Genomic DNA, 26,387 nt, shown 5'->3' with positions numbered 1-26,387 from the left:
CACTTTTTTGGTAACTCTCAAAGTGCCTAATACTGAACTGGGTACATCGAACACATCCTTTAAATTTACCGACTTCCTAACTGATCTTGGGTCACTTAAGTTACCTAGTTCAGTCCTCTTTCTGCATAATAAGATTCTAAAGAGAAGCAAACCTGTGTCTCAGACTCAACAGTTTCCTTTATTCCAAACTCCACTGCGTCTCTACACCCTCCACCACAAGGGCAGAATTGTTGCACGATTCAAATGCAACGAGAGACTCCAAGTCCCACCACGGAAAACACCTCCCTCCCGGCCCGCCCGCTCGACTCGGGCGCAGCAGCCCGCAAGCCCGGCCCTGTCCACCTCGTGGGAAGGTAAAATGCGCTCACCGACTCTGGGCCGCCGGGAGAGCCCGTAAATGTAGTCGTCGGCTCGTCGCCCCGCTCCTAGCAGGCACTTCCGGCGCGCTCAAAGACGTCGGCAAAAGCGCCAGCCTCTGGGCCCGCCTCCGGAGCCTGGACTTAGCTACAGCCAGGAAGAGGCGTTGCTGTCGCTGCCTTCTAGTCTCCGGCGCCCGACCCCTCCCAGGACCCGTGATGCCAAGGCCCCAGCGGGGGACGAGGAAGAGTCCGGGTTGAGCCCCAGCTGAGTCGAGGGCTCGCGCTCTAGTCTCCCAGGCCCGCCCCACCTAAAGGTAAACGCCTCCTCAGCTGCGGCCTTTCAACCAGCGAGCCCCTTCCCAGATCCGGCCGCGAAAATGATTTGCCCCTCTCCCCCGCCAACCTTTTTATTCCGGGCCATTTACCGTTGCCCGGCCTCGCAGTTCTCACCAGAACGGTAACGCATGGTTTCAAATGGGGAACTTTTAAGATGTTGAGTCCCTGAAGTTGTCTAATAAATTCTCAGGAAACATCTCAAGCATCAAGCAGTTTTCCCATTACTCCGCGAATTGGCATGTCTTACGGTCAATATTTTGCCATTTGTGATGGCCCCTACGACCACATCTCAAATACACACCACACAAGCTTTTTACATCGAAATTTGAACCTTATTGAGCACGATATAATTTTCACGAATAATCTGCTTTGTAAAATACGCTATAAAAATTAATTACAAATTATATTTGTAAACTAAAAATACATATACAAGTCAGTATCTTTCAAGGCCCCGAAACCTATTCATATAGTAAAGTGTATCATTTCATTATTTAACAGTAATATGCAAAATTAGTGATTTGAAAGAACTTTACATCATCAAAATGTAAGGTTAAAATTTTCTCTTAATACCACTGCAAAGAAAACTATTAAGACAACCAAAAAAGTACCTCAAACCAAAGCATTAGGGGGAAATGTGCCGCTAAGGTTCTTTCTGAGCTAGCAGGTTCTTTCTGATGTGGTAGGCAAGGTATTAAACCTTTTCAAAAGCACTTTTTTGCTCTTAGCCTGAGGGAAGGGTAAGTGAAGCCTCAGAATTTTTTATTTATCTGTTTAAAACACATTCTGCCTTCATACCATAATCCAGCACTATAATGGTTAAAGAGTCTACTTGAAAGAAAGACCTGAAAGGTCTTTTCAGTAATATCTGGGGAAAAGAAATTACTTAATTCACCCAGCTGGAGTAATTGTTTTTAATCCTAAAAAGTGAGGAAGGTGTATTAAATCTGGAATAATTAAATCAATGATTGTATACATTGGTTCTCCTTGGAATGAAGAATACCTGGTTTAGATTGCTTCTGGGTTTGTTTTCCTTTGTAGAAATGAGTGGTGGATTGGCCCCAAGTAAAAGCACAGTGTATGTATCCAACTTGCCCTTTTCCCTAACCAACAATGACTTATACCGGGTAAGTAACTTTTAGTACAGTTGTTTGCTGAATTCTATTTGAGGTACAGATGTAGCTTAAGCAAACAGTTCTCTTTGGCAAAATTCTTTTTTTTTTTAAGATTTTATTTATTTATTTGACAGCCAGCAAGAGAGGGAACACAAGCATGGGGAGTGGGAGAGGAAGAAGCAGGCTCCCAGGAGAGGAGCCTGATGTGGGGCTCGATCCCAGAACACAGGATCACACCTTGAGCCAAAGGCAGACGCTTAACGACTGCGCCACCCAGGCACCCCTCTTTGGCAAAATCCTTAATAACTACATTACAATGCACTTGAGCCATCAATAGCAAAGACCTCTATTGCAAACATAAGAAAAAAATTGACAATTTTGTAATTTCCAGAGAGTTTACAGTTCTTTCATAGAGAATAACAAGTTCTTTATAAACATAGAAGACACAACTACTATAATGAAATGGAAGCAACTTGTGATAGACCGATTTCTCCTGCTTGCTTACTTGGTTTTTGGAAACTGGTGGGGTAGAGATTTTGGAGGAAAGGGCTGATGAAAGCAAACATCCCTTTACTAACCCTCAAATTCTGAAAGGATATTTTAATTTATATATATGGCAGAAACTTAACAGTTCAATGTTGTTTTCAATTCAGGATGGGGTGATGGGGGGGTGGGGAATCCAACATCTTCTTTCACCTCTTTACCTTACAGAGAACAAAATTTCCTGCTGTCCCTGTCCTCCAGATAAGTGGTTGAGAGGAACTGGAAGGAGTGACATGAATCCTTTCTTCCAAGTGTGCCCCTTTCTCTCTGCTTCTTTGGGTAGATGTTTAGTAGAGAGATGCTGCATAGGTGATACATAGTATTTGATTAATTACTTAACTGAGATAGCCTGAGTCTCAAAGAATAATGGAGAAGATGATCTTTAGCTTCTTATATCAAAATAGAGATGTGTCTGTATTTATTGAACACTTCCCATATGCTGAGCACTCTTAGAGGTACTAAGAACACATCAGTGAACACAAAGATGAAAATCCATCTTGGCACTCATGACATAGCAAGATAAAACAAAATGAAATATAAAAAAGGCAACTGATGATTTTTTTGGATACTAAATTAATGCTAAGATGTCAGGTGCTAAGGAGAAAAAATAAAGGAGGTTATTAAATATCAGGTTGGGAATGGAGGTCAAATGTTACATGAGCGGTCTAAAGCCCTTATTGAGAATGTAACTTCTGAATAAAAACCTAAAGGAAGTAAGAGACAGCTGTGTAGATGTCTGGGGGAAAAGCATGTCAGGCACTGAGTAAATCAAGTGGAGAGAGAGGAAAGGCAGTCAGAGGCAGGTAAGCCTATGCAGGGAGGCTGCATAGGGCCTACATAAATAATGGTAAGTACTCTGAGGGAAATGAGAAGCCATTAGAAAGTGTTACACAGAAGACTGTTTTGGTCTTCAAGATTCAATGTTCCTAATACTGCAATCCAGTTATACTACATTCCAGCATTACACAACTTAATCATAAAATTCAATTAATTGTGTATATTAATATTTCTGAAAGAACTTTCTAAGACATAATAAATAGGAACTATTAGCATATATGTAGTGGCTGAAACAGAGATAGCTGAGATTGCTTTGGTTGAAGATGTAGAAGTAAAAGGGAAGATAGGGCCAACTGTAAAAAACCACCAACAATTAAGAGTGGGCAAAAGGAGGGAGACTGACGGGAATGGATTTTTGTTACAGAAGCTTTTTTGTTTTATGTTTTGTTTTATAAGCAGTCTAAGGATCTGTCTTCTGAAACAGTGATTGCTTAATGGGGTTGGCTAGGAATGAGAATATTCCACAGCATTGATATTTGAAGCACATGGTTTCTCTGGGGCTATGGTGGGGTTGATAATTGCCGTGGATATACCACAGGAACAAAGCAGTTGTGCAATGTGTATGCCTTCAGTCTACCACACATAAAGAGTGGTTTTTTTCCTCTGTTTGCACTCTTTTGTTAGAAATTTGGAAATTGGGGAAGATACCTGTGAGTCCAATAACAAAAATATGAATATTATTCTAGTCTCTAAAATAAATATATCTTCTAGATATATGCTTTATAGAATAAAGGCTAAAATTTTTCACAAGCTTTAACAAAGAACGTGGTCAGTTTATAGAACCTGAAAATTTAATGATTTAAAATTAAATTGTAAATTATTATGTGGTCTTTTGTTTCAGATATTTTCCAAGTATGGCAAAGTTGTAAAGTAAGTATTCACATCAAATTTTGAAACCTCATTTAAAAGTTTATCTAAATTTACTTCTCCATTTTTTAAGATTTATTATTTTTCAATAAAACAGATATTTGATATAACAAAGAAAAAATATTACTAAGTTTTTATGTATATTTCGGTCATTTTTCTGAATACATAAACATGTACAGACAATTTTTTTAAATACTCAATTCTATACATGGAATTTTATTGCCTTTCTTAAAACTTGACATTATACTACAAACATCTTACCATGTATTTGAAAGATACACCCTTATATCTAATGATCTCATGATATTCCTTTATATATCATAATTTATTTAAACAACAATTTCTTAACCATATACTAAGAACTAAAACTGATTCTGTTACCAATATAAGACATAAAGGCTCTGATTAAATATGTATTTTTGTTATTAGAAGGTGTGTTATCAAGTATACCAGAAGTGGATTTCATTTGTCAAATAAGTAGAATGTAAAAAAACAAATATTTCGATGCATATGACATGCAACGTGCTTATGAGACTGATAAATAGAAAACATATTCTCTGCTTTCATAAAAAGTTTAGAGATCATCAGAAAGACTGGAAACATACAGAAATGGTAGGGATGATAATATCAGTTGGGGCTGAGAGTTATGAAAGGATAAAAGGAATTTTTTATATTTCATTCACTGTTCTAAATAAAACATGGACCTATATTACGGGGCAAAGAAGTAAAAGCAAGGTATTGTCATTCTAACTATAACTAATATACAGTCTGGTATAAATTTGAAGTTGTATTTAAAATCCCAAGAATTTAGAGTGTATTTATCTTGGCATTTTTTTCTAGCTTTGGATAAATGGTAAGAACATCATCAAGAATGCTTCTAGGTAAATTTTTGGGTCTTCAGAATTTATTTTAAGATTTTTATTTATTTATCTGAGGAAGAGAGACAGACAGCAGGAGCAGGGGGTAGGAGGCAGAGGAAGAGGGAGAAGCAGACTTCCTGCCAAGCAGAGAGCCCAATGTGGGGCCTGATCCCCGGACCCTGATATCATGACCCAAGCTGAAGGGAGACGCTGAACCAACTGAGCCACCCAGTGCCCCGTGGATCTTCAGAATTTTGAGTAATCACTATTACCAGTCAGATCACTAATAATGGTGATATGTAACAAGAGCACATAAATATGCTAAGCATTGTTCTAATCTTCTTACATGTATTAATTCATTAAATTCTCACAACTACCTTTAAGGTAAAATACTGTTGTTATCCTAATATTATAAGAAACAAAACTGAAGCACACAGTAAACTTAAACATATTGCTAGTTAGTGGTGGAGACAAGATTTGAAATCCAACAATTTGATTTCAGAGCCTGCTCCCTTAACCATACCATTACCTTTTCTGGGTTTTTCCCATCTGTCAGAATCTCTGAATGAATTTCCATACAAACATATAATTATAAATCATGAGAATGCTATGAAGTCAAAGACAGAGTTATAAGCACCTATAAAGAGGGAAGACATGCACTAGTCTGGATAGTTAGGGTAGGTTTACCTATGGCAGTGTCCTTTGAATTGAAACCTTAAGGCTCAGTAAGAGTTAAGTAGGGAGAAAGAATAGGAAGAATATTTTAGGTAGAGGGAATACCTTGTGCAAAGGCCCTAGGCAAGAGAAAATAAAGTGAGATCAAGAAACAGAAGGCCAATATAACTAGAGATGAGTGAGCAAGAGGGAGAAAGCACAAAATGGGTCTAGAGAAGGAAGCAGGTTCCTAATCTTGCTTCTTGGTCATGTTACAAGATACTTGGTTTTCATCCTAAGAATACCATGAATTCACTGGTACAGAATATTAAATGAAGGAGGAACATGATTTGAATTTTTAGAAGTTTATTCTGGCTTCAATGTAGAGATTAGATTGGAGGGAAACAAGAGTAGAGGCTGGCAGACCAGTCAAAAAGCTATAACCATAGCCTAAGTAATGTGTACTAAGATGGTATAGGTGGAGAGGTAGAGACTGGACAGATTTGAGAGATGGTCAGATGATCATTAGGCTGTAAAATGGGTAATATTTAATGATGTACTTACTTTGTATGTAAGGGGTGGGCAAGTGACAAAGGGGTGTTATGGACAACACCCAGGTTTGCCAGAATAGTGTCTGTTTCATATTATGTCCTTAAATGAGTACACATCCTGCCAGAAACTTGAGAATAGAATCTTTGGTGTAATTTTTTTTTTCTGTTACCATAGAAGGTATCTCTGTTAAAGTATTGTATCGTAATTGGTTTACAGGTCTCTTTGCCACTAGACTCTTAAGCTTTTTTCTGAAGGTAAAAACCTTGTCCTAGGGCCTTAAGCGCCTGGGCTTGAGGCTAATGGAGTGACGGACTGACCACATGAATAAACAAATGGATGCACTCTTGAGAAACCAGTTTCACATTTGTATCTGTCTTTTTGTTTTAATATACTGAGCTAGGCATAATAGAAATTACAGAGACAACCTTAAAGGAGTTTATATTAAAATAGGTCAGATGAGGTATTGTTTATACATTAACAGACTTCTGTTAAGAAGCAGGAAGGAAGAGAAAATATTTCCAGTTAAGAGATTAGAGAACTGACATGTTCTGAGCTCTGAAGAATGAGTAAAATTTTGATGGGCAAAGATTGAGAATTGAAAGGAGATAGAAGCCATATGAATAGAGGCATCAATTTGGAGAAGTATCGACCATGCTCCATGAACATTGAGTAGTTTGTTGTTGCTAGCCCTCACAGTTTATGAGTGAGAAGTAGTGAAAGATGAAGGAAGTGGGAGCCAAATAATAGAGGATATTGATTCAAGACCAAAGAATAGGCAAACTGAAGAACTAAAGATTTTTGAGCAGAAGAATGACATGATTTTATTTACTCCTTAAGTAGAAATTCTCTCAGAGGCATATGAGAGCATTAACATCAAGGGAACTAATAAGAATACACTGTTGAAATAGCAGAGCCATTGTGGACAAGAAAAGCTGTGAGAATGAGAAAAACGGGACCAATGAGAGACATCATTAACTGAGGATTACTTCAAAAGCTAACACTTGTAAAATAGTACTTTAGGAAAAAAATGATTAATGACTTTAACTGACCTTCACAAATATCATGAAAATTCCAAAAAGTTAAAAGTAACTACTTCATATTTCTTTCAAAATTGGTTGAAAACTTTCTTTTGTATCCTCAATAACTGTGGTGACTCTAAACAAGCTTTGTCAAGTGCTTCTTTCAACTTCTAAACCTCATGAACAGATGCACTCGTCTGAGAAACTAGACCATTTTGCCCATTTTCCCCTAAATTATTTCAACTTATGTTTCCTTTTTGAATGAAAAGAGATACCCCTTTTCTTAATATAGTGGCATCTTTTTACCAGTTTCATTCCAGTGACTATTTAAGTACCTAAACCCAATCCAATTAGAACAAATTTTAATACGTGAAATAAAATGTTAAATAAAATATCCATTTATTTATATACTTCTGTCCTCTTGCCTATTTTCCTGTTAATTCAGGTTTTAGAAAATTATTTTTTGTCTTGAACATTGTCTTTTTTTTACTAGTTGAAAATAATTGCAAATTTTAAAAAGTTGCAAAAGTAGTAGAAAGAACATCAAAATATCCTTTACCTAAATTCACCTGTTGTTAACATTTTACCCCATTTACTCTATCATTTGCCCTCTGTGTGTGTGTGTATGCACATATGTGTATATATGTATGTATGTACACACACAATTTGTTTTTGTGAATTATTTGAAGGTAAGTTACAAACATCATTGGCCTTTACTCCTAAGTACTTAAATATGTATTTCCTAAAAATAGAGTTATATAATCATCGTATGGATACCAAATTCATAAATTTATACTGATAAAATACTTTATTGAATCAATCATCCATGTTCCAATTTTGTCAGTTTACCTAATAATGTCCCACATAGAATTTTTCCCCTCTAGTACAGTCTAGAGTTAGATATTGATTTTAACTGTCCTATTTTTTTAACCCCTTTAATCTGGAACATTTATAAAGAATATAGCTCTCTCTCATTGTCCCCCCCCCCCGCCATATTGTGTTTTCCTGATGTTGCCTCATGATTACTTTGGGGTTTTATATACTCTTGGCCAGTAACTGTATAGGTGATGTTGTATTCAGAAGGTTTCACATTTGGATTTATATAGTGTCCATGTGTCCCTCATTAGCAATTTGATGGCCCAGTCAAGGTGTTGACCAATTTCTCCACTGTATAAATACTTTTTTTTCTTTGCAACTAATACAGTTGGTGAGAAACACTCTTAAGACAATGTAAATATCTTGTTCCACATAAAAATTCATTTTTTATTTAATTTTATTTTAAAGATTTACTTATTTATTTTTAAAGAGAGAGCAGAGGGAGGGGGCAGAGGGAGAGGAAGAGAGAGAATCTTAAGCAGGCTCTGCTTCCAGTGAGCACAGATCCCAACACGGACCCAGTCTCACGACCCTGAGATCATGACCTGAGCCAAAATCAAGAGTTGGACGCTTAACCAACCGAGCCACCCAGATGCCCCAAAATTTCATTTTAGATAATATTTGCTCATCAACAAATCATCTTGCCTGATCCACTCTTTACGATGGTTGTTGCAAATGGTGATTTTCCAACTCTAGCACTTGCCTAGACATTCTGCTATAAGCAAAAACCATCCCTTTCCCCCATTTATTATTAATACAGGCTTATAAATTCGTACTTTTTTCTGTGGTTTATATTTCATTACTGTACTTAATTGTTTTGGTACTCAATTGTCCTAGGTTTGGCCAATGAGAGCTTCTTTAAGCTGGCTTCTGTACTCCTGAGCCATGCCCCATCCACTTTTTTTTTAAGTACTCCCTTTTTTTAGTACATTTTAAAAGATCTTGTACCTACCCTATCCATCCTTGCAATCAGCCATTTCTCTGAAGATCCCTATTGAACATTGATTTTTAAACTACATTTAATGACATATGATGAGCAAGGATCACAAGGACTAGGGATATATAAAGGATCAGGAGAAAGAACAGGCTCTGTGGTCCTAGCACAATCCCTATCACTTAGGTACCTTGGATGGTATGACTAAGAACCACAGAACTGGAGATTCTTAAGGTGATAGGGATTAAGGAGTGCACTTGCTGTGATGAGCACCAGGTGTTCTATGGAAGTGCTGAATCACTATATTGTACACCTGAAACTAATATTACACTGTATGTTAACTGGAATTTAAATTAAAACTTTAAAAAGAGAATATTAAGAATATAATTAGGAAAAATATATAATTAGATTCTAAAGCTAGAAAAAAGTAAGTAAATCATTTTACTTTTTGTGTTGAAAAGAATACCTCAGTTTTATTTTGTTTCTGCAGAGTGAGGGCATTAGTGGAAGAGAGGAATTAAGCTTACTCTTCAAGATTTTGTTGTCTCTGTAATCTCTTTACTTCATCCTTCAACCTCTCATTAATGTTTGACTTTTCAGGTACTTCTATCATAGCTGTGCTCACTTTTGTTAAATCAGTTTCACATTTTCTCATTTCCATTCTTCTTGATATCCCATGACTTTGAAGAAATAGTTGATTTGTCAACTGTATTGATTTCTCTTATTCTGTAAATGTTTTGCTAACCCATGAGTTTTCCAAGTACTTACAAATATCTGTTTTATTTATTGCTGCCTCATTATTTTTAACTGGCTATTTGTTTATGCTTTAAGGGTTACTATAATGAAAGATAAAGATACCAGGAAGAGTAAAGGGGTTGCATTTATTTTATTTTTGGATAAAGACTCTGCACAAAACTGTACCAGGGCAATAAACAACAAACAGGTAAGCTATTCATTCCCAACAAGATTTTTAATCCAAAAGCCTTTGCTCATCCAGGCCAAAAATGTGGGGATACAGTGGATGATCAAGTCATGGATATCAATAGATTTTGAGGGTATTTACCTTACAGAAAAGAGGTCAAAACTATACTGGTTCCCAAAACACTGGCAGAATATAAGGAATAAGAATCTATTCTATAGGATGTTATTTGTCATACCTGACTAGGCAATTGATAAAGTAATCTAAAATAAAATTGAATTGAAAGTTTAAGGAAATGGAATCCAATAACTGTAGTTTTAGGTTTCAATGAAATACATCCTTCTGCATTTACATTTTTCTCTGGTTTAGTTATTTGGTAGAGTGATAAAAGCAAGCATTGCTATCGACAATGGAAGAGCAGCTGAGTTCATCCGAAGACGAAACTACTTTGACAAATCTAAGTGTTATGAATGTGGGGTAAGTATACCTAAAATTTGATGTAATTTTTCATAGTTAGTTTGAAGGTATTTTTCACATCAGTGTTTTATTTGTGCTCTCTAAAGCTTCTGGGTGGCTCAGGTTATAAAAGTTGTTTTACTTTGGGAATCTCGACTCATCTAAGTAAACTCAATTGAAATGTAGTATGTAAAGATAACAGGTAATATAGACTGGAATTTCCTCCAGTTTCTAAATCTTGTGAAAACTGTTAAATTAAAAAGCACTGGACTGGGGTGCCTGGGTGGCTCTGTCAGTAAAGCGTCTGCCTTCAGCTCAGGTTGTGATCCCACGGTCCTGGGATCAAGCCCGAGGTGGAGCTCCCTGCTTAGCGGGGAGCCTGCTCCTCCCCCTGCTTGTGCTCTCTCGCACTCTCTCTCAAATAAATAAATAAAATCTTAAAAAAAAAAAAAAGCACCAAACTAATGACTTATTATTGTCTTGAAAGATTTAGTGACCCATAAATTTTTGGGTAAATGAGATACTGCTTGTGCCTATAATAGGTTGCCAATGTTTAAGCATCACAGTTCAGTATAAACATCATATGATCAACCTATCCTGTTTGGGATAATATGTTTTAAAAGCTATTTTTTTCCATTAATACTGTAATATTTGTAACAGAACTATTCCCAAATTTTCTTAGCTAGTTCTTATAGTTTATCATTACCCATTTAAACTTTTGGTGAGTAAGGGGGCACCTGGGTGGCACAGCGGTTAAGCGTCTGCCTTCGGCTCAGGGCATGATCTCGGTGATCTGGGATCGAGCCCCACATCAGGCTCCTCTGCTGTGAGCCTGCTTCTTCCTCTCCCACTTCCCCTGCTTGTGTTCCCTCTCTCGCTGGCTGTCTCTATCTCTGTCGAATAAATAAAATAAAATCTTTAAAAAAATAAATAAATAAACTTTTGGTGAGTAGGAAAAGTATATAGCCACAAAACAGTTTTGCACGAGGCTCATAATAATGATGGCACCAAGAGAATATTGGTCTGGGACTCGTTGTCAGTTTCCAAAATGCCTATATAAAATACCTAAAAAACAGAGTCCAGAGGTACTAATGGAGACCTGGGGAAAGGATTACTGAGAGACATTTTCCTGGCTACAGAATCAGTGGAAGATACAAAGAAATGGGTTGGGGTCATTTCCTTCACTGCCACATTCTACCCCTTCCTCCCTGAAAAGATAGATAGATAAACAGATAGAGGGAAGGTATATTCTGTCAATTCCTGTGATTCTAACACCTCTTAAGTTAATGTTTTAAAAACTGTGTTCCAATACGTGCCCTCCTCAATACCCATCACCAGCCTATCCCACTCCCGCACATCCCCCCCCGAAGCCCTCAGTTTGTTTCCCAGAGTCCATAATCTTCCATGGTTCATTCCCCCTTCTGTTTACCCCCCCTTTCTTCTTCCCTTTCTTCTCCCACCAATCTTCCTACTTCTTATGTTCCATAAATGTGAAACCATATGATAATTGTCTTTCTCTGCTTGACTTATTTCACTTAGCATTATCTCCTCCAGTCCTGTCCATGTTGCAGCAAATGTTGAGAAATGTTCTTTTGGAAGGCTGAGTAATATTCTATTGTATATATGGACCACATCTTCTCAATCCAGTCATCTGTTGAAGGGCATCTCGGCTCCTTCCACAATTTAGCTATTGTGGACAATGCTGCTATGAACATTGGGGTGCATATGGCCCTTCTCTTCACTACGTCTGTATCTTTGGGGTAAATACCCAGTATTGCAATTGCTGGATCATAAGGTAGCTCTATTTTTAACTTTTTAAGGGACCTCCACACTGTTTTCCAAAGTGGCTGTACCAACTTGCATTCCCACCAACAATGTAGGAGGGATCCCCTTTCTCCACATCCTCTCCAACATTTGTTGTTTCCTGCTTTGTCAATTTTTGCCATTCTAACTGGAGTAAGATGGTAGCTCAATGTGGTTTTGATTTGAATTTCCCTGATGGCTGATGATTTTGGACATTTTTTCATGGGTCTGTTAGCCATTTGTATGTCTTCATTGGAAAAGTGTTCATATCTTCTGCCCATTTTATGATTTGTTTATTTGTTTCTCGTGTATTGAGTTTGAGAAGTTCTTTGTAGATCTTGGAAACCAGTCTTTTATCTGTAGTGTCATTTGCAAATATCTTCTCCCATTCTGTGGGCTGCCCCTTAGTGTTTTTGACTGTTTCCTTCGCTGTGCAGAAGCTTTTCATCTTGATGAAGTCCCACAAGTTCATTTTATCTTTTCTTTCTCTTGCCTTTGGAGATGTGTCATGAAAAAAGTTGCTGTGGCTGATGTCAAAGAGGTTGCAGCCTATGTTCTCCTCTAGGATTTTGATGGATTCCTGTCTCACATTGAGGTCTTTCATCCATTTGGAGTTTATTTTTGTGTATGGTGTGAGAGAGTGGTCAAGTTTCATTCTTTTGCATGTAGCTGTCCAATTTTCCCAGCACCATTTATTGAAGAGACTGTCTTTTTTCCACCAGATGTTTTTTTCTGCTTTGTCAAAGATTTGTTGCCCAAAGAGCCAAGGGTCCATTTCTGGGTTCTCTGTTCTGTTCCATTGGTCTATGTGTCTGTTTTTGTGCCAGTACCATGCTGTCTTTGTGATCACAGCTTTGTAGTACAGCTTGAAATCCAGCAATGTGATGCCCCCAGCTTTGTTTTTCCTTTTCAAAAATTCCTTGGCTATTCGGGGCTTTTTCTGGTTCTACACAAATTTAAGGGCTGTTTGTTCCAGTTCTTTGAAAAAGGTCATTGGTATTTTGATCGGGATGGAATCATGGAACTTTACATGAAAAATTAGGGATGTACTGTATGGTGACTAACATAATAAGAAAAATATTATAAAAAATAAATAAAAGTTCATATATTAAAAAAAAGAAAAGAAAAGAAAAGAAAAGAAACTGTGTTCCAGAGCCCTGAGTTTTGTGAAAAAGAAGAAAGGAAGAAAAGGAGGAGTAGTTATGGTCAGATAGCTTACTATGTATCCTCATATTCACAATAAATAAGTTATCTGAGAAATCCTGGGTGAATCTGTTAATCTGCCTTTTTAGATTATGGATTCATTAATTTATTATATTACACTTTGTACATTTTTTTACTTCTTAAATTTCCCCTTCCCCAAAATACATTTGCATTTATTTAACCTGGTTTTCCCTTAAGTTACTTCATTATGAAACCATTTTTATATATGGAATATGTTGACATTATTCCAAAAGCAGTTTGGGAAATGCTTGTCTTAAGTGCATTCGCTTAGCAGTTCATTAACAGTAACATCTCGGGTTCAGCCATGTCTGAACACAGTCTATTTGATGCTTTCTAAAATATAGTTGAAAACCATGATTATTTTTCTCTTCTATTTTTCTAATCCCGGTTCAGTCTCTCTCCACACCCTTCCTCTTACATATTATTCTGCAGTGTATTTAGCTGATGTTCAGATTATAGTTCATTGTCTCATGTTTTACTACTGAACCATGTTATGGCTCATTATAACGTTACTCCAGCCATAAATGTAATTCTGATTTGTGTAGTTGCCACATTAAGAAAAGAAACAGGAAAAAATTAGTATCTTTTATCATAACCCAATATATATCCAAAATAGTCCCATTTAAATATGTAATTAATATTTTCAAAAATTAAGGTATTTTATATTCTTTTCTTCTTATTGTCTTCAAAATCTAGGATGTATTTTACCCTTGCAGTGCATATCAATTCAGACAGGTTTTCAGTAGTCACAGGGGAATTATGGTTAGTGGCTACCATAATTGGACAGTGCAGGTATACTCTAGATATGAAAGGAGGAGAATGAAATTAATAGGAAAAGTGAGAAAGACTTTAAATTTTACTTTTTTTTGAAGATTATTTGAGAGAAAGCGAGCAGCAGGCAGAAAGGAGAGGGAGGGGAGAGGGAAAGAGTGTCTTAAGCGGACTTCACGCTAAGCATGGAGCCCAACGCAGGGCTTGATCTCACGACCCTGAGATCATGATCTGAGCCAAAACCAAGAGCTGGATGCTTAACCAACTGTGACACGGAAGTGCTTCCCCTTTTTTTTTAAAGATTTATTTATTTATTTTAGAGAGTGAGAGAGTCCATTTGTTTTTAAAATGATGTTAAGCAGCATCTTAGAAGTTAACAAGAAGGTTCCATCCCCATTTTATCAAATAATAACTTAAAATTTTTACATTTGAGGTGAGTGGTCCATTTAAATTTCTAATTGTTTTATACCCTGAATCTTGTTTGAAGGAAGAATACTTCTTTTGTTCTTTGTGAAACTACTAAAATATCCCCTTGTTGTTAAAGTAGCTTATTGGGGACTATAATATCATAATCTCTTCCTTTTAAATAGTGAAGTAGTTGGTTTTGTTCATTTCCTCATGTACATTCCCACTGTGACAGTATTCTTTTTTAAGTTCTAAAACCTTCAGTCATAGGGTATGGGTACCAAGCAAGTTTCTGTTAATAACACGATAAATACAGCTTTTTTTCCTTTCCTTTTTAATGTGAAACAAAAGGAAAGCGGACACTTAAGTTATGCCTGTCCTAAAAATATGCTTGGAGAACGGGAACCTCCAAAGAAGAAAGAGAAAAAGAAAAAAAAGAAAATTCCTGAACCAGAAGAAGAAATGTATGTATAGTTACTCTTACTAAATACATTATTGTATTGTTTGTTTTTATGCTATTGCTTGAGTACATTCTGACTTTTTTTTTTAATAATTTAGTGAAGAAGTAGAAGAAAGTGAAGATGAAGGGGAAGATCCTGCTCTTGACAGTCTTAGTCAGGCCATAGCTTTCCAGGTATTAAACAGTTCTTTTAATAATGCCATAGCTGCCTTGGGTTAATCATCTTATACTCCTTGCTTACTTTATTGATCATCTCATGGCAATCTTCATCTCTCCCCTTTACCTCTTTAGGAGACAGGTTGTTTCTCTAAGGTTTTCAGAGCAGTGTGATAGAAAAATTCCCATTAGTTCTTTCTAGATTTTAAGGGCCCTACAACATTTTTAATATCTTAATCTGATTTCATTATGGAATTGATCAGAAATATGTGATCGAAGTGAGTTAGCCAAACAGAGAAGATTTTATTAAATCTGAAGATATGTTCTAACTGTTCTTCACTTCAAAACAAAGCCAAAAACCTATTTTTGACCATTTAAAGTCCTAATATAAGTATATGAAACTTTTTTGTAAAAGGCCATATAATCTCCTGATTTTTGAAAAAGTTACTTTATTTTAATGTTTATAGTTGATAAATTACAAATACATACATTAATTTATTTTTCCTTTTAGTTAACTAATGTATTTTATATAACATTCACACTTCCAGCAAAGATGGCAAGTAGGCTTCATTTCATGTACCTGTTAATTAGAACTTGCCTAGAATAATTTTGAGTAACACTGGGACATGACGGGGGGGGGCAGGAGGGGTCTCCTAATGAAGTAGAATTGTCTGCATGGGCTGGAAGGTGGGGAGTGTTGGCATGTATAGTGTGTTTTTGCCATGTTTTGGATTAATACACTGTAAATAATGTTAAACAGACTCCTGGTTTTGTTTTGTTTCCTGAATCACATTACAGCAAGCCAAAATTGAAGAAGAACAGAAAAAATGGAAACCCAGTTCAGGGGGTCCCTCAACATCAGATGATTCAAGACGTCCAAGGATAAAGAAGAGCGCGTATTTCAGTGATGAGGAAGAACTGAGTGATTAAAATTATATTTATTATGTAAATATCATTAAAATTTTTTTAAAAATCTTGGTGTACCAAGTTCAGTTGGGATTAAAGATTACTTTGAGAATTTGAGCATAAAGAACACTTAATACCAAATAATTTTTTTACTATAGAATAGGTTCATAGGAAATTGAAAATAATTTTAAAGTATCATGTTTCTATCTTGCCTTAGAGTAATAAAAATCAAGATTTGCTAGTAACCATTAATCTTGAAAACAGTTCATTTGAATTAAAAAGAAATCTTAATACTATTGCCGTTGTCATTCTAAGAAAAAAAGACTGATATTAAAAAGATGTTTCTGAGAAACTCATTATAAAAGTTTATTCATGTCTGATTGATTGGTTTACATGAAGACATATGAAGTAAATTCCATTTTTTAAGACAAAAACTTCATGAAGGCTGTGGAAAATACTGATTGATTTATTGTTATTCAATGTTAATAAAATTTTCAAGAGAATTTTGTTTTTAAATGTGGGTGTTTTGCCATCTTATTTCTTTTTGCTTTATCCCAACCTGGGTATATTATAATTACCCATAAAATATAAAGTAAAGTAGCTTTCAAAGGCTTATAACCAAACAGCCGTCATTTGTTTGGTGTACCTTTGGCACCAAGTTCCGTTCCCCAAAGGTAACTAACTTTTTTAGCCGTTTCCTTTCATATGTACATATATATTGCTTTATAAAATATATATATTTCTGCTCCTTAATTCATTAAGAGGTAAGGGGAGATTTTTCAGTCTCCTGTACTACCCCCACCTTCCCACCTCCATCTTCTCAATATCGCTATGTTAAAATTTTTGGTTAAATCCATATGTATTGTTTTTCTTTTATGACCATGTAAATACTGTCCACCGCTGAGATTACATTTTTGTTGAGTTAATAATTGCCTCATTTTTTCTTTTATTTCTTTTTATTTATGACTGAATTCTCTATATCTTCTGCAGATGGTTATATGGGAATGGGATTACAGAGCCTTTAATTTTCTACTTTGTATATTTCTATATTGTTTGAATGCTTTTTTTAAAGAATACCCATTTGTTAGTTTTTTAATTACTAAAAGCAATAAAAATATTTCCCCTTTGAAAACTACAAGAACAGTGAAAGTATTAGCCACTCGCTAGCAAAGAATCTTCTAAATTTCAGTGAGGAAACCAGACTAACAACTGAATGCTGGACGCTACTTTTCATTCCACCCACTAATTCATCAAATTTAAAAGAAAAAAATGGGAAAATTTCACAACATAATAAGGGTAAGTTTATATGAATACCTTAAAACAATAGAAAATGAGGTAGGGACATGAGTATGTAGAAAATAAAAACTAAATGAAAAATATCCTTTAGCATTAGCTACTAAAGAATCTGTTACAACCAGCAGAACATTTTTTACCTAATTATAAAAAAATCAGTGGTGATGAAGATGACATAAGAGTACTTATAGTACTGTAAACTGGCTAATTGCTGAAGGGTAACTTAACGATAAGTAGTAAATATGTTCTCCTCTTTGAACCAGAAATTATATTCTATTTTGTCCTATGGTTGTAGTCAAAAATACAGGTATTCATGTGTAAAACTACATGTTGTTTAAAATTTAAAACATGTCAACAAAAAATAATTAAAACATTATATATCCAAAATGATAGATTATTAGGAAGCATTAAAATGTTTCAGAGAATTCCTAATGGTATGGAAAAACATTCTGGATATAATGTCAGTTGCAAAACAACCTGTTATGTATGGATACATATATGCATAAGATGGGAAAATTCTACTACTAAAATAGTAATGCATAGTAGTTAAAAGTATAGTCTATTTTGACAGACATACCTAGGTTCCTGTAGCCATGATGGCTGATGGCTTTGGACCATTTAGTTAACCTGAGTTATTCGAAAAATAGAAAGGTACAAACAACATGAAAGGACAAGTGTATGATTTTATTTACATGATGAATACCTAGAATAGGCAAATTCATATAGACAGAAAGTAGACTAGAGGTTACCAGGGACTGGGAAAGAATGGGGTAAAGAGTGTTAGTGTTGGGTACAGAGTTTTTGTTAGACATGATAAAAAAGTTTTAGGTATAGATAGTGGTGATGGTTACACAATGTTGTGAATGTATTTAATGCCCTGAATTGAATGCTTAAAAATGATAACAATTTTATCTTCTGCTTATTTTACCACACAAATGTATCAACATAATTGGTCGAAAATTCTGTGTAAAGAGCAGTTGGGCCACCAACACCCTCCCCTCTGTGGGTCATCCCTTAATCATGGGGAGCCATGACATCTGCAATCTCGTTTCCCGGTTTATGTCCAAAACACTTATCAGGTAGGCTCACTCACTTCAAGGAATTGAGGGGTCCTTCCCAGGAGAAAAGACAGATAGACACTGGATATTTAGGGCCTTAAAGAAAAAGCTCAGTATTAAAGTCCCCCAGGTTAATATGCCCAAGGCTGTGGTAGTGATATATGCTTCTGATCAGCTTTTTAGTTCTTTCAAATACGAACATTCAAATATGAACACATTCGAATATGAACAGACATATCAGCATCAATAAACTTTTGAGGAAAGCCTCCAACGCAATAGAGATCCAAATGACCAGAACCAAAAAAAAAAAAAAAAAAGCTTAGAGGAGCTGAAGAATTCTGGTTTTAAAAAGTTACCTGGCCCTGTGGGTTTCAGAGAAAGGGGATGTGGACCTGTAATAAACTTGGTCTTTTCTAATATGAAAGCATTTGCCAATCAGAAAATGCCCATCTGGGGCGCCTGGGTGGCTCAGTCGTTGAGCATCTGCCTTCGGCTCAGGGTGTGATCCCAGAGTCCTGGGATCAAGCCCCGCATTGGGCTCCTCCACTGGGAGCCTGCTTCTCCCTCTCCCACTCCTCCTGCTTGTGTTCCCTCTCTCACTGTCTCTCTCTGTCAAATAAATAAATAAATCTTCAAAAAAAAACCACAAAAAACAATATGGTACTGGCACAAAAACAGACACATAGATCAATGGAACAGGTTAGAAATAAACTCACATTTATATGGTAAATTAAACTATGACAAAGGAGGCAAGAATATACAATGAGGAAAAGACTGGTTTGGTTTTTTTTCAAAAAATGGTGCTGGGAAAACTGGACAGCTACATGTAAAAGAATGAAACTGAACCACTTTCTTCCACCATACACAAAAATAAATTCCAAATGGATTAAAGAACAAAATGTGAGACCTGCAACCATAAAAATCCTAGAAGAGAGCACTGCCGGTAATTTCTCTGACATTGACCATAACAACATTTTTCTAGATATGTCTCCTAAGGCAAGGGAGACAAAAGCAAAAAATAAACTACTGGGACTACATCAAAACAAAAAGATTTTTGCATGGTGAAGGAAATCATTAACAAAAAGACAACCTACTGAATGGGAGAAGATATTTGCAAATGATATATCTAATAAGGAGTTAATATCCAAAATATATAAAGAACACTGTAAAAACAAACAATACAACTAAAAAATGGATGGAGGGCCTGAATAGACATTTCTCCAAAGAAGACATCTGGATGGCCAACAGACACATGAAAAGATGCTCAACATCACTCATCATCAGGGAAATGCAAATCAAAACCACAATGAGAGATCACCTCACACCTGTTAGAATGGCTAAAATCAACAACACAAGAAACAATAAGTGTTGACAAGAATGTGGAGAAAAAGGAACCCTTGTGGATGTTAGTGGGAATGTAAATTGTTACAGCCACTGTGGAAAACAGTATGGAGGTTCCTCAAAAAATTAAAAATAGATACCACGGGGCACCTGGCTAGCTCAGTCAGTAGAGCATGCAACTCTTGATCTCAGGGTCATGATTTCAAGCCCCATGTTGGGGGAAGAATTTACTTTTAAAAATTAAAAATAAATTAAAAACAAAATACAAATATCATATGATCCAATAACTCCACTATTGGGTATTTACCCAGAGAAAACAAAAACACTAACTTGAAAAGTGTTTATTGGAAAATTATTACAATAGCCAAAACAAGGAAGCAACCTAAGGGCCCATCTATAGACAAATGGTTAAGGAAAGTGTGGTATATGTATACAATGGAATATTACACAGTCATAAAAATGAGTGAGAGTGTGCCTTCTGAGACAACATGGATGGACCTAGACGGTATTATGCTAAGTGAAATTAATCAGACTGAGGAAGACAAATACTGTATGACCCCACTCACAAATGAAATCTAAAAAATAGGCAAACAAAAAGCAGAATCAGAACTACAAATACAGAGAACTGATGGCTGCCAGAGGAGTTGGGAGGATGTGGGGTTGGGCAAAATGAGTGAAGGGGAGAGGAAGATACAGGCCTCCAGTTATGAAATGAATCTCATGGGAATAAAAAGCAAAGCATAAGGAATACAGTCAACGATACTGTAATAGTTATATAATAGGACAGATGGCTGCTATACATATGGTGAACATGGCATAATGTATCAACTTGTAAATCACTAAGTTGTACACCTGAAACTAATGTAACATTGTGTGTCAACTATGCTCAAAAAAGCAAAAACACAAAATACGGAATGATCCTTTTAAAACTAAGTTAGGGGGCGCCTGGGTAGCGCAGTCCTTAAGCGTCTGCCTTTGGCTCAGGGCGTGATCCCGGAGTTCCGGATCGAGTCCCACATCGGGCTCCTCCGCTGGGAGCCTGTTTCTTCCTCTCCCACTCCCCTGCTGTGTTCCCTCTCTCGCTGGCTGTCTATCTCTGTCACATAAATAAATAAATTCTTTAAAGAAAAAAAAAACTAAGATAAAACCCTCCAATCAAAAGTCCCCCCTGTCTTTTTATCTTCCACAAAACAAAAGCTAAAATTCCTGCAATAACCTATATAAGAGACCTCAAAAAAGGGCTATCTCTGGCACTTCATTACTGACAATTCATGTCCTAGGTTACTCTACTGTTGCCATACTGGTCTTCTTACCTTCTCTCAAACTCACCAGGCAGGCAGGCAGGCAGGCAGGCACCCACTTTGGGACCTTTGCGAATAGCTGCTCTGTCAGCTTGACCATTCTTTCTCCTGTTTTAGGACATACTCCCACCTCTCTTCCAATATTTCATTTAAATGTCACATTGTGGGGCGCCTGGGTGGCACAGCGGTTAAGCGTCTGCCTTCGGCTCAGGGCGTGATCCCAGCGTTATGGGATCGAGCCCCACATCAGGCTTCTCCGCTATGAGCCTGCTTCTTCCTCTCCCACTCCCCCTGCTTGTGTTCCCTCTCTCGCTGGCTGTCTCTATCTCTGTCAAATAAATAAATAAAANAAAAAAAAAAAAAAAAATTTTAAAAAAAAAAAAAAAAAAAAAAAAAAATAAATGTCACATTGTGATTTTTAAATTGCACCACACACACACGCATTTTTATTTCTCCAGGTCATTTATCGCCTTCTAAAAACCTTTATAATTTACTTATTTATCTATCTCCCCTATTAGAATGTAAACTGATGAGGGTATGGATTTTTTTTTTTACTCACTGCTGAATCCCCAAAGCCTAGGACAGGGCTAGGTGTGTTTACCAAGTAGGAATGTAATAAACTCTTCTTAATTAAATGAATAAATATTACCAGTAGAGGAAGCTTAATAACATAGCTTAAAAACACAAACCAAATTCCTTCGGTTTAACATCCAGTTGGTGACTTAGTTGTGTGACCTTAGTCAAATTACATACCAGAACTGAACCTCAGGTTTTTAATCTGTAAAACGAGAGAACGGATAATTACCCAACTCATAGGATTACTGTAAGGGTTAAATTATGTAATCCATGTAGCAATATGCCTGGCACATAGTACATTCTTAATATTAGCTAGTTTAGAGGTTGTAAAAACTAGTAAGTCAGATAAAGTTGTAAATAGGTTTTTGTGGCAAATGAAAATTCTTCAATAATGAACAAAATTTATAAATGGAGAGACAAACCCGTTGTTTTGGAATAGGATCTAATAAGTTATGGATACTTACCCTTAGTGCATTATATAATGTTTCTTATTGACACTTCTAGCCCTCCTGGTTTGCCCTTTGCAGCCAATCAAGTTGGTTTCCTGCCCACATTCATTTCTCCACTTCCCCTTTTGGTTTTAATACCTGAGTTATTGATAGTATTGAAGTATTTTTCCTTTGTGGATTTGATTTACTAAAAAGTGCCAGAGAAATACCTTTTTCAACACTTACACAAACTTCAGACAGCCAGAAGCTCTAGGGAAAAGTAACCTAATCCTTGGTTCTAGAAGGCAGATCCCAGTGGGGCTGAGCCAATCATAAAAATGTCATTCTTTTTTCCAGTAATTGGTTAAGAATGTACAAATTAAGTTCTAGCCAATACTAAGTGAAGGAAATGTGTTGGAAACTTCTGGGAAATGTTTCTTCGAACAGTGGTGGTTTTTCTTCTTTTTCTAAGTGCTATTTTTCTGGATGTGATGTATGGAACTGTTGAAACCATATTATAAACTTAGAGGTTGCCAGCTATTAGCTGAAGCTGATAGTCAATTTTGTACTCATTAAATATTTAGCTCACTAAGAATCTATGCATCCTAGGCATATGGTAGGACTGTGATTCCTGGCCCACTTGTGAATGGGTGGGAAAAGTGACCAGTACTCATCAGTGACTTGTGAGCAGAAATGATGTGTGTTATTTCTGAACCAGAGCATTAAATTGTTGGTGCAAGATACTCTAAAGTTTACATTTTTCTTCTGGCACAGTATAAGCAATGTTCAAGATGTTGCCCTGAGTCCTTAAGTAACTATAATGAAGAAAGCCCCACAGCTACCCTGGATATATCTATTTTCAACACAGCATTTGAAAAATAGCAATAAAGTATCTAACATTTTGCTGTTAAAGTCAAGGATTTGAAGTCAAACAGAAAGATCTCTGAGTCCCAAATCTACCCTTCTCTGAGCTTCAGTGTCCCCATTTAGAAGCGATAATTATACATACATACCTTTCTAGTTTAATAGACAAATAATATAAAGAACTTAACAAGACTCTAACACATAATTGGCACTCCATAAATTACGGCAATTATTAAAATGTTATACTTTTGCTATGCTCAAGGTTGTATACTTATTGCAATAAGAATAACATCACAGTTTTAAGTTTATGATGAATATTAAAATGAAATTTCTCTGTGTGAAGAAATTTGTTCAAATACATCTAAACCTATCACTTAAATTTTTATCAAGATGATTTTTAAGTCATTAAATTCTTCAATCCTTTAAATCATTAAATACTTTTACATGATTTTTAAATCATTAATCATTTAAAAATTAGTTGTGGAGTCTTGATTCCAGAAATCCTATTACCAACAAACACCAAACCAAACCAAACCAAACAAAAAACCCAAAATACTACTGTGGAAAAAAACAACAGTATTTATTAAATGTTTCTGGACACAACCGTAGTCACCAACTAGTAATAACCCTGGAGCACTTGACAAAAGCAAGTGGTAACTGGCTCTAGGTGAACATGCCTTCAACTTAGCTGCACAGGATCCTCAAAGATAAAAGTACACTGAAGATGAGCTCACAAATTTATAATTCCAAAACATGCAAACAAACAGTACACATGTGCAAGAGTCAATGGGCAAAATTAATAGCAGGATTAAGCTTCCAGAAACACAGATAAAAATGTTATTAGATATACTAAATAAAGATAGCTAAAATTATTAAAGACAAATAGACAAACATGTATATGTAACAAAAGACCAAGACTATTAGAAAAGAAAAAACTGAACTAAAATAAATAAGCACAGCAGTGCCTGGGTGTTGCAGTTGGTTGGGTGACCTACTCTTGGTTTCAGCTCAAGTGTGATCTTGGGGCCATGGAATGGAGCCCTCGCATGGGACTCCACACTCAGCACAGAGTCCGCTGGAAATTTTCTCTCCCTCTCCCTCTGCCCCTCCCACCTGTGCTCTCTCTCTCTCTCTCTCTCTCTAAAATAAATAAAGGAATCTTAAAAAAAAAATAAGCACAACTTATAGATATAAAAGTATATAGTCAGGGGCACCTGGGTAGCGCAGTCGTTAAGCGTCTGCCTTCGGCTCAGGGCGTGATCCTCGCGTTTCCGGATCGAGTCCCACATCGGGCTCCTCCGCTGGGAGCCTGCTTCTTCCTCTCCCACTCCCCCTGCTTGTGTTCCCTCTCTCGCTGGCTGTCTCTCTGTCACATAAATAAATAAAATCTTTAAAAAAAAATTATATAGTCATTAAAATATTTGTAAAAATAAATGGACTCCAGGGGAAGCTAGATACTATGTAGGACCACCATGCTGAAGAGGCCAAATGCAGATGCTCTGTCAACACTAGCTTAGCTTTCGATTGATAGCTAGCAATCAGCCAACTTCTTATGTGTGAACCATCTTGAATATCAGTACAGACAGCCTTCAGAAGACTTCCGTCACAGTTGACATCTGACTGTAACCACATGAGATAACAAAAGCAGGTACTGCTCATTTAAGCCCTTCCTAAATTTCTCACCCACAAAATTACGAGCAAAATGAAATCATTATCGTTAAGGACATGGAGAAATATGAACATTCATACACTGCTGATAAGAATGTAAAATGATGTAGCAGCCACTTTGAAAAATAGTCTGGTAGTTCTTTAAACAATTAAACGTAGAGTTACTATGTGACATAGCAATTCCACTCCTAAATATATACCCAAAAGAAATCAAAGCATCTGTGCACACAGAAATTTGTACATCAGTGTGAGAACATAGGCTGCAACCTCTTTGACATCAGCCACAGCAACTTTTTTCATGACACATCTCCAAAGGCAAGAGAAAGAAAAGATAAAATGAACTTGTGGGACTTCATCAAGATGAAAAGCTTCTGCACAGCCAAGGAAACAGTCAAAAACACTAAGGGGCTGGGGCGCCTGGGTGGCACAGCGGTTAAGCGTCTGCCTTCGGCTCCGGGCGTGATCCCGGCGTTGTGGGATCGAGCCCCACATCAGGCTCCTCTGCTATGAGCCTGCTTCTTCCTCTCCCACTCCCCCTGCTTGTGTTCCCTCTCTCGCTGGCTGTCTCTATCTCTGTCGAATAAATAAATANCACAGCCAAGGAAACAGTCAAAAAAACTAAGAGACAGCCCACGGAATGGGAGAATATATTTGCAAAGGACACCACAGATAAAGGACTGGTATCCAAGATCTACAAAGAACTTCTCAAACTCAATACACGAGAAACAAACAAACAAATCAAAAAATGGGCAGAAGATATGAACACTTTTCCAATGATGACATACAAATGGCTAACAGACCCATGAAAAAATGTTCAAAATCATCAGCCATCAGGGAAATTCAAATCAAAACCACATTGAGCTGCCATCTTACTCCAGTTAGAATGGCAAAAATTGACAAGGCAAGAAACAACAAATGTTGGAGAGGATGTGGAGAAAGGGGATCCCTCTTACATTGTTGGTGGGAATGCAAGTTGGTACAGCCACTCTGGAAAACAGTGTGGAGGTCCCTTAAAAAGTTAAAAATAGAGCTACCTTATGATCCAGCAATTGCAATACTGGGTATTTACCCCAAAGATACAGACGTAGTGAAGAGAAGGGCCATATGCACCCCAATGTTCATAGCAGCATTGTCCACAATAGCTAAATTGTGGAAGGAGCCGAGATGCCCTTCAACAGATGACTGGATTGAGAAGATGTGGTCCATATATACAATAGAATATTACTCAGCCTTCCAAAAGAACATTTCTCAACATTTGCTGCAACATGGACAGGACTGGAGGAGATAATGCTAAGCGAAATAAGTCAAGCAGAGAAAGACAATTATCATATGGTTTCACTCATTTATGGAACATAAGAAATAGCAGGAAGATTGGTAGGAGAAGGAAGGGAAGAATGAACGGGTAGGTAAACAGAAGGGTGAATGAACCAGGAGAGACTATGGACTCTGGGAAACAAACTGAGGGCTTCAAAGGGGAGGGGGTGGGGGATTGGGATAGGTTGGTGATGGGTATTAAGGAGGGCACGTATTGCATGGAGCACTGGGTGTTATACCCAAATAATGAATCATGGAACACTACATCAAAAACTAAGGATGTACTGTATGGCGACTAACATAACATAATTAAAAATTATTATTAAAAAAAACAAAACAACAAAAAAACAAACTAAATCCAATAATACATTAAAGAAAAAAACATTCACCACTATCAAGTGGGATTTTTTCCTGGGTTGCAAGCATTGTTCGATATTCACAAATCAATCAATGAGATACATTACATCAACAAAAGAAAGGATAAAAACCGTATGA

At 36.6% G+C, this 26,387-nt stretch overlaps 2 protein-coding genes across 8 annotated transcripts in view; one reads left to right on the top strand and one right to left on the bottom strand.

Moving 5' to 3' along the window:
* PPHLN1 (periphilin 1) overlaps positions 1-505 on the bottom strand; it is a 139,990-nt gene extending 139,485 nt beyond the window's left edge. For 4 of the 6 annotated variants that reach the window (XM_011228137.3, XM_011228140.3, XM_011228141.3 and 1 more), the window contains exon 1: positions 369-441. The gene's annotated coding sequence lies outside the window, so the exon portion shown is untranslated. Of the gene's footprint in view, positions 1-368 lie in introns of all 6 variants that reach the window. The other 2 variants (XM_011228138.3, XM_034644908.1) reach the window with 1 other exon arrangement.
* Positions 492-16,565, top strand: ZCRB1 (zinc finger CCHC-type and RNA binding motif containing 1). Of its 2 annotated transcripts, XM_011228143.3 has the most exons (8): positions 492-673; positions 1,734-1,819; positions 4,029-4,057; positions 9,781-9,892; positions 10,238-10,345; positions 14,879-14,991; positions 15,086-15,161; positions 15,942-16,565. In XM_011228143.3, the coding sequence occupies exons 2-8, from the start codon at positions 1,736-1,738 to the stop codon at positions 16,071-16,073; spliced, it is 654 nt and encodes a 217-aa protein (XP_011226445.1). In that variant the 5' UTR covers positions 492-673; positions 1,734-1,735; the 3' UTR covers positions 16,074-16,565. The 2 variants fall into 2 exon arrangements, with proteins under 2 accessions (XP_011226445.1, XP_034500800.1); XM_034644909.1 differs by lacking the exon at positions 1,734-1,819.
* Positions 16,566-26,387: the final 9,822 nt, after the last annotated feature.

This window comes from Ailuropoda melanoleuca, chromosome 16 (assembly GCF_002007445.2).
Source record: "Ailuropoda melanoleuca isolate Jingjing chromosome 16, ASM200744v2, whole genome shotgun sequence".
Taxonomy (NCBI): Eukaryota; Metazoa; Chordata; class Mammalia; order Carnivora; family Ursidae; genus Ailuropoda; species Ailuropoda melanoleuca.
The sequence above is the reverse complement of the archived record's forward strand: the minus strand, read 5'-3'. Positions and strand labels throughout refer to the sequence as shown.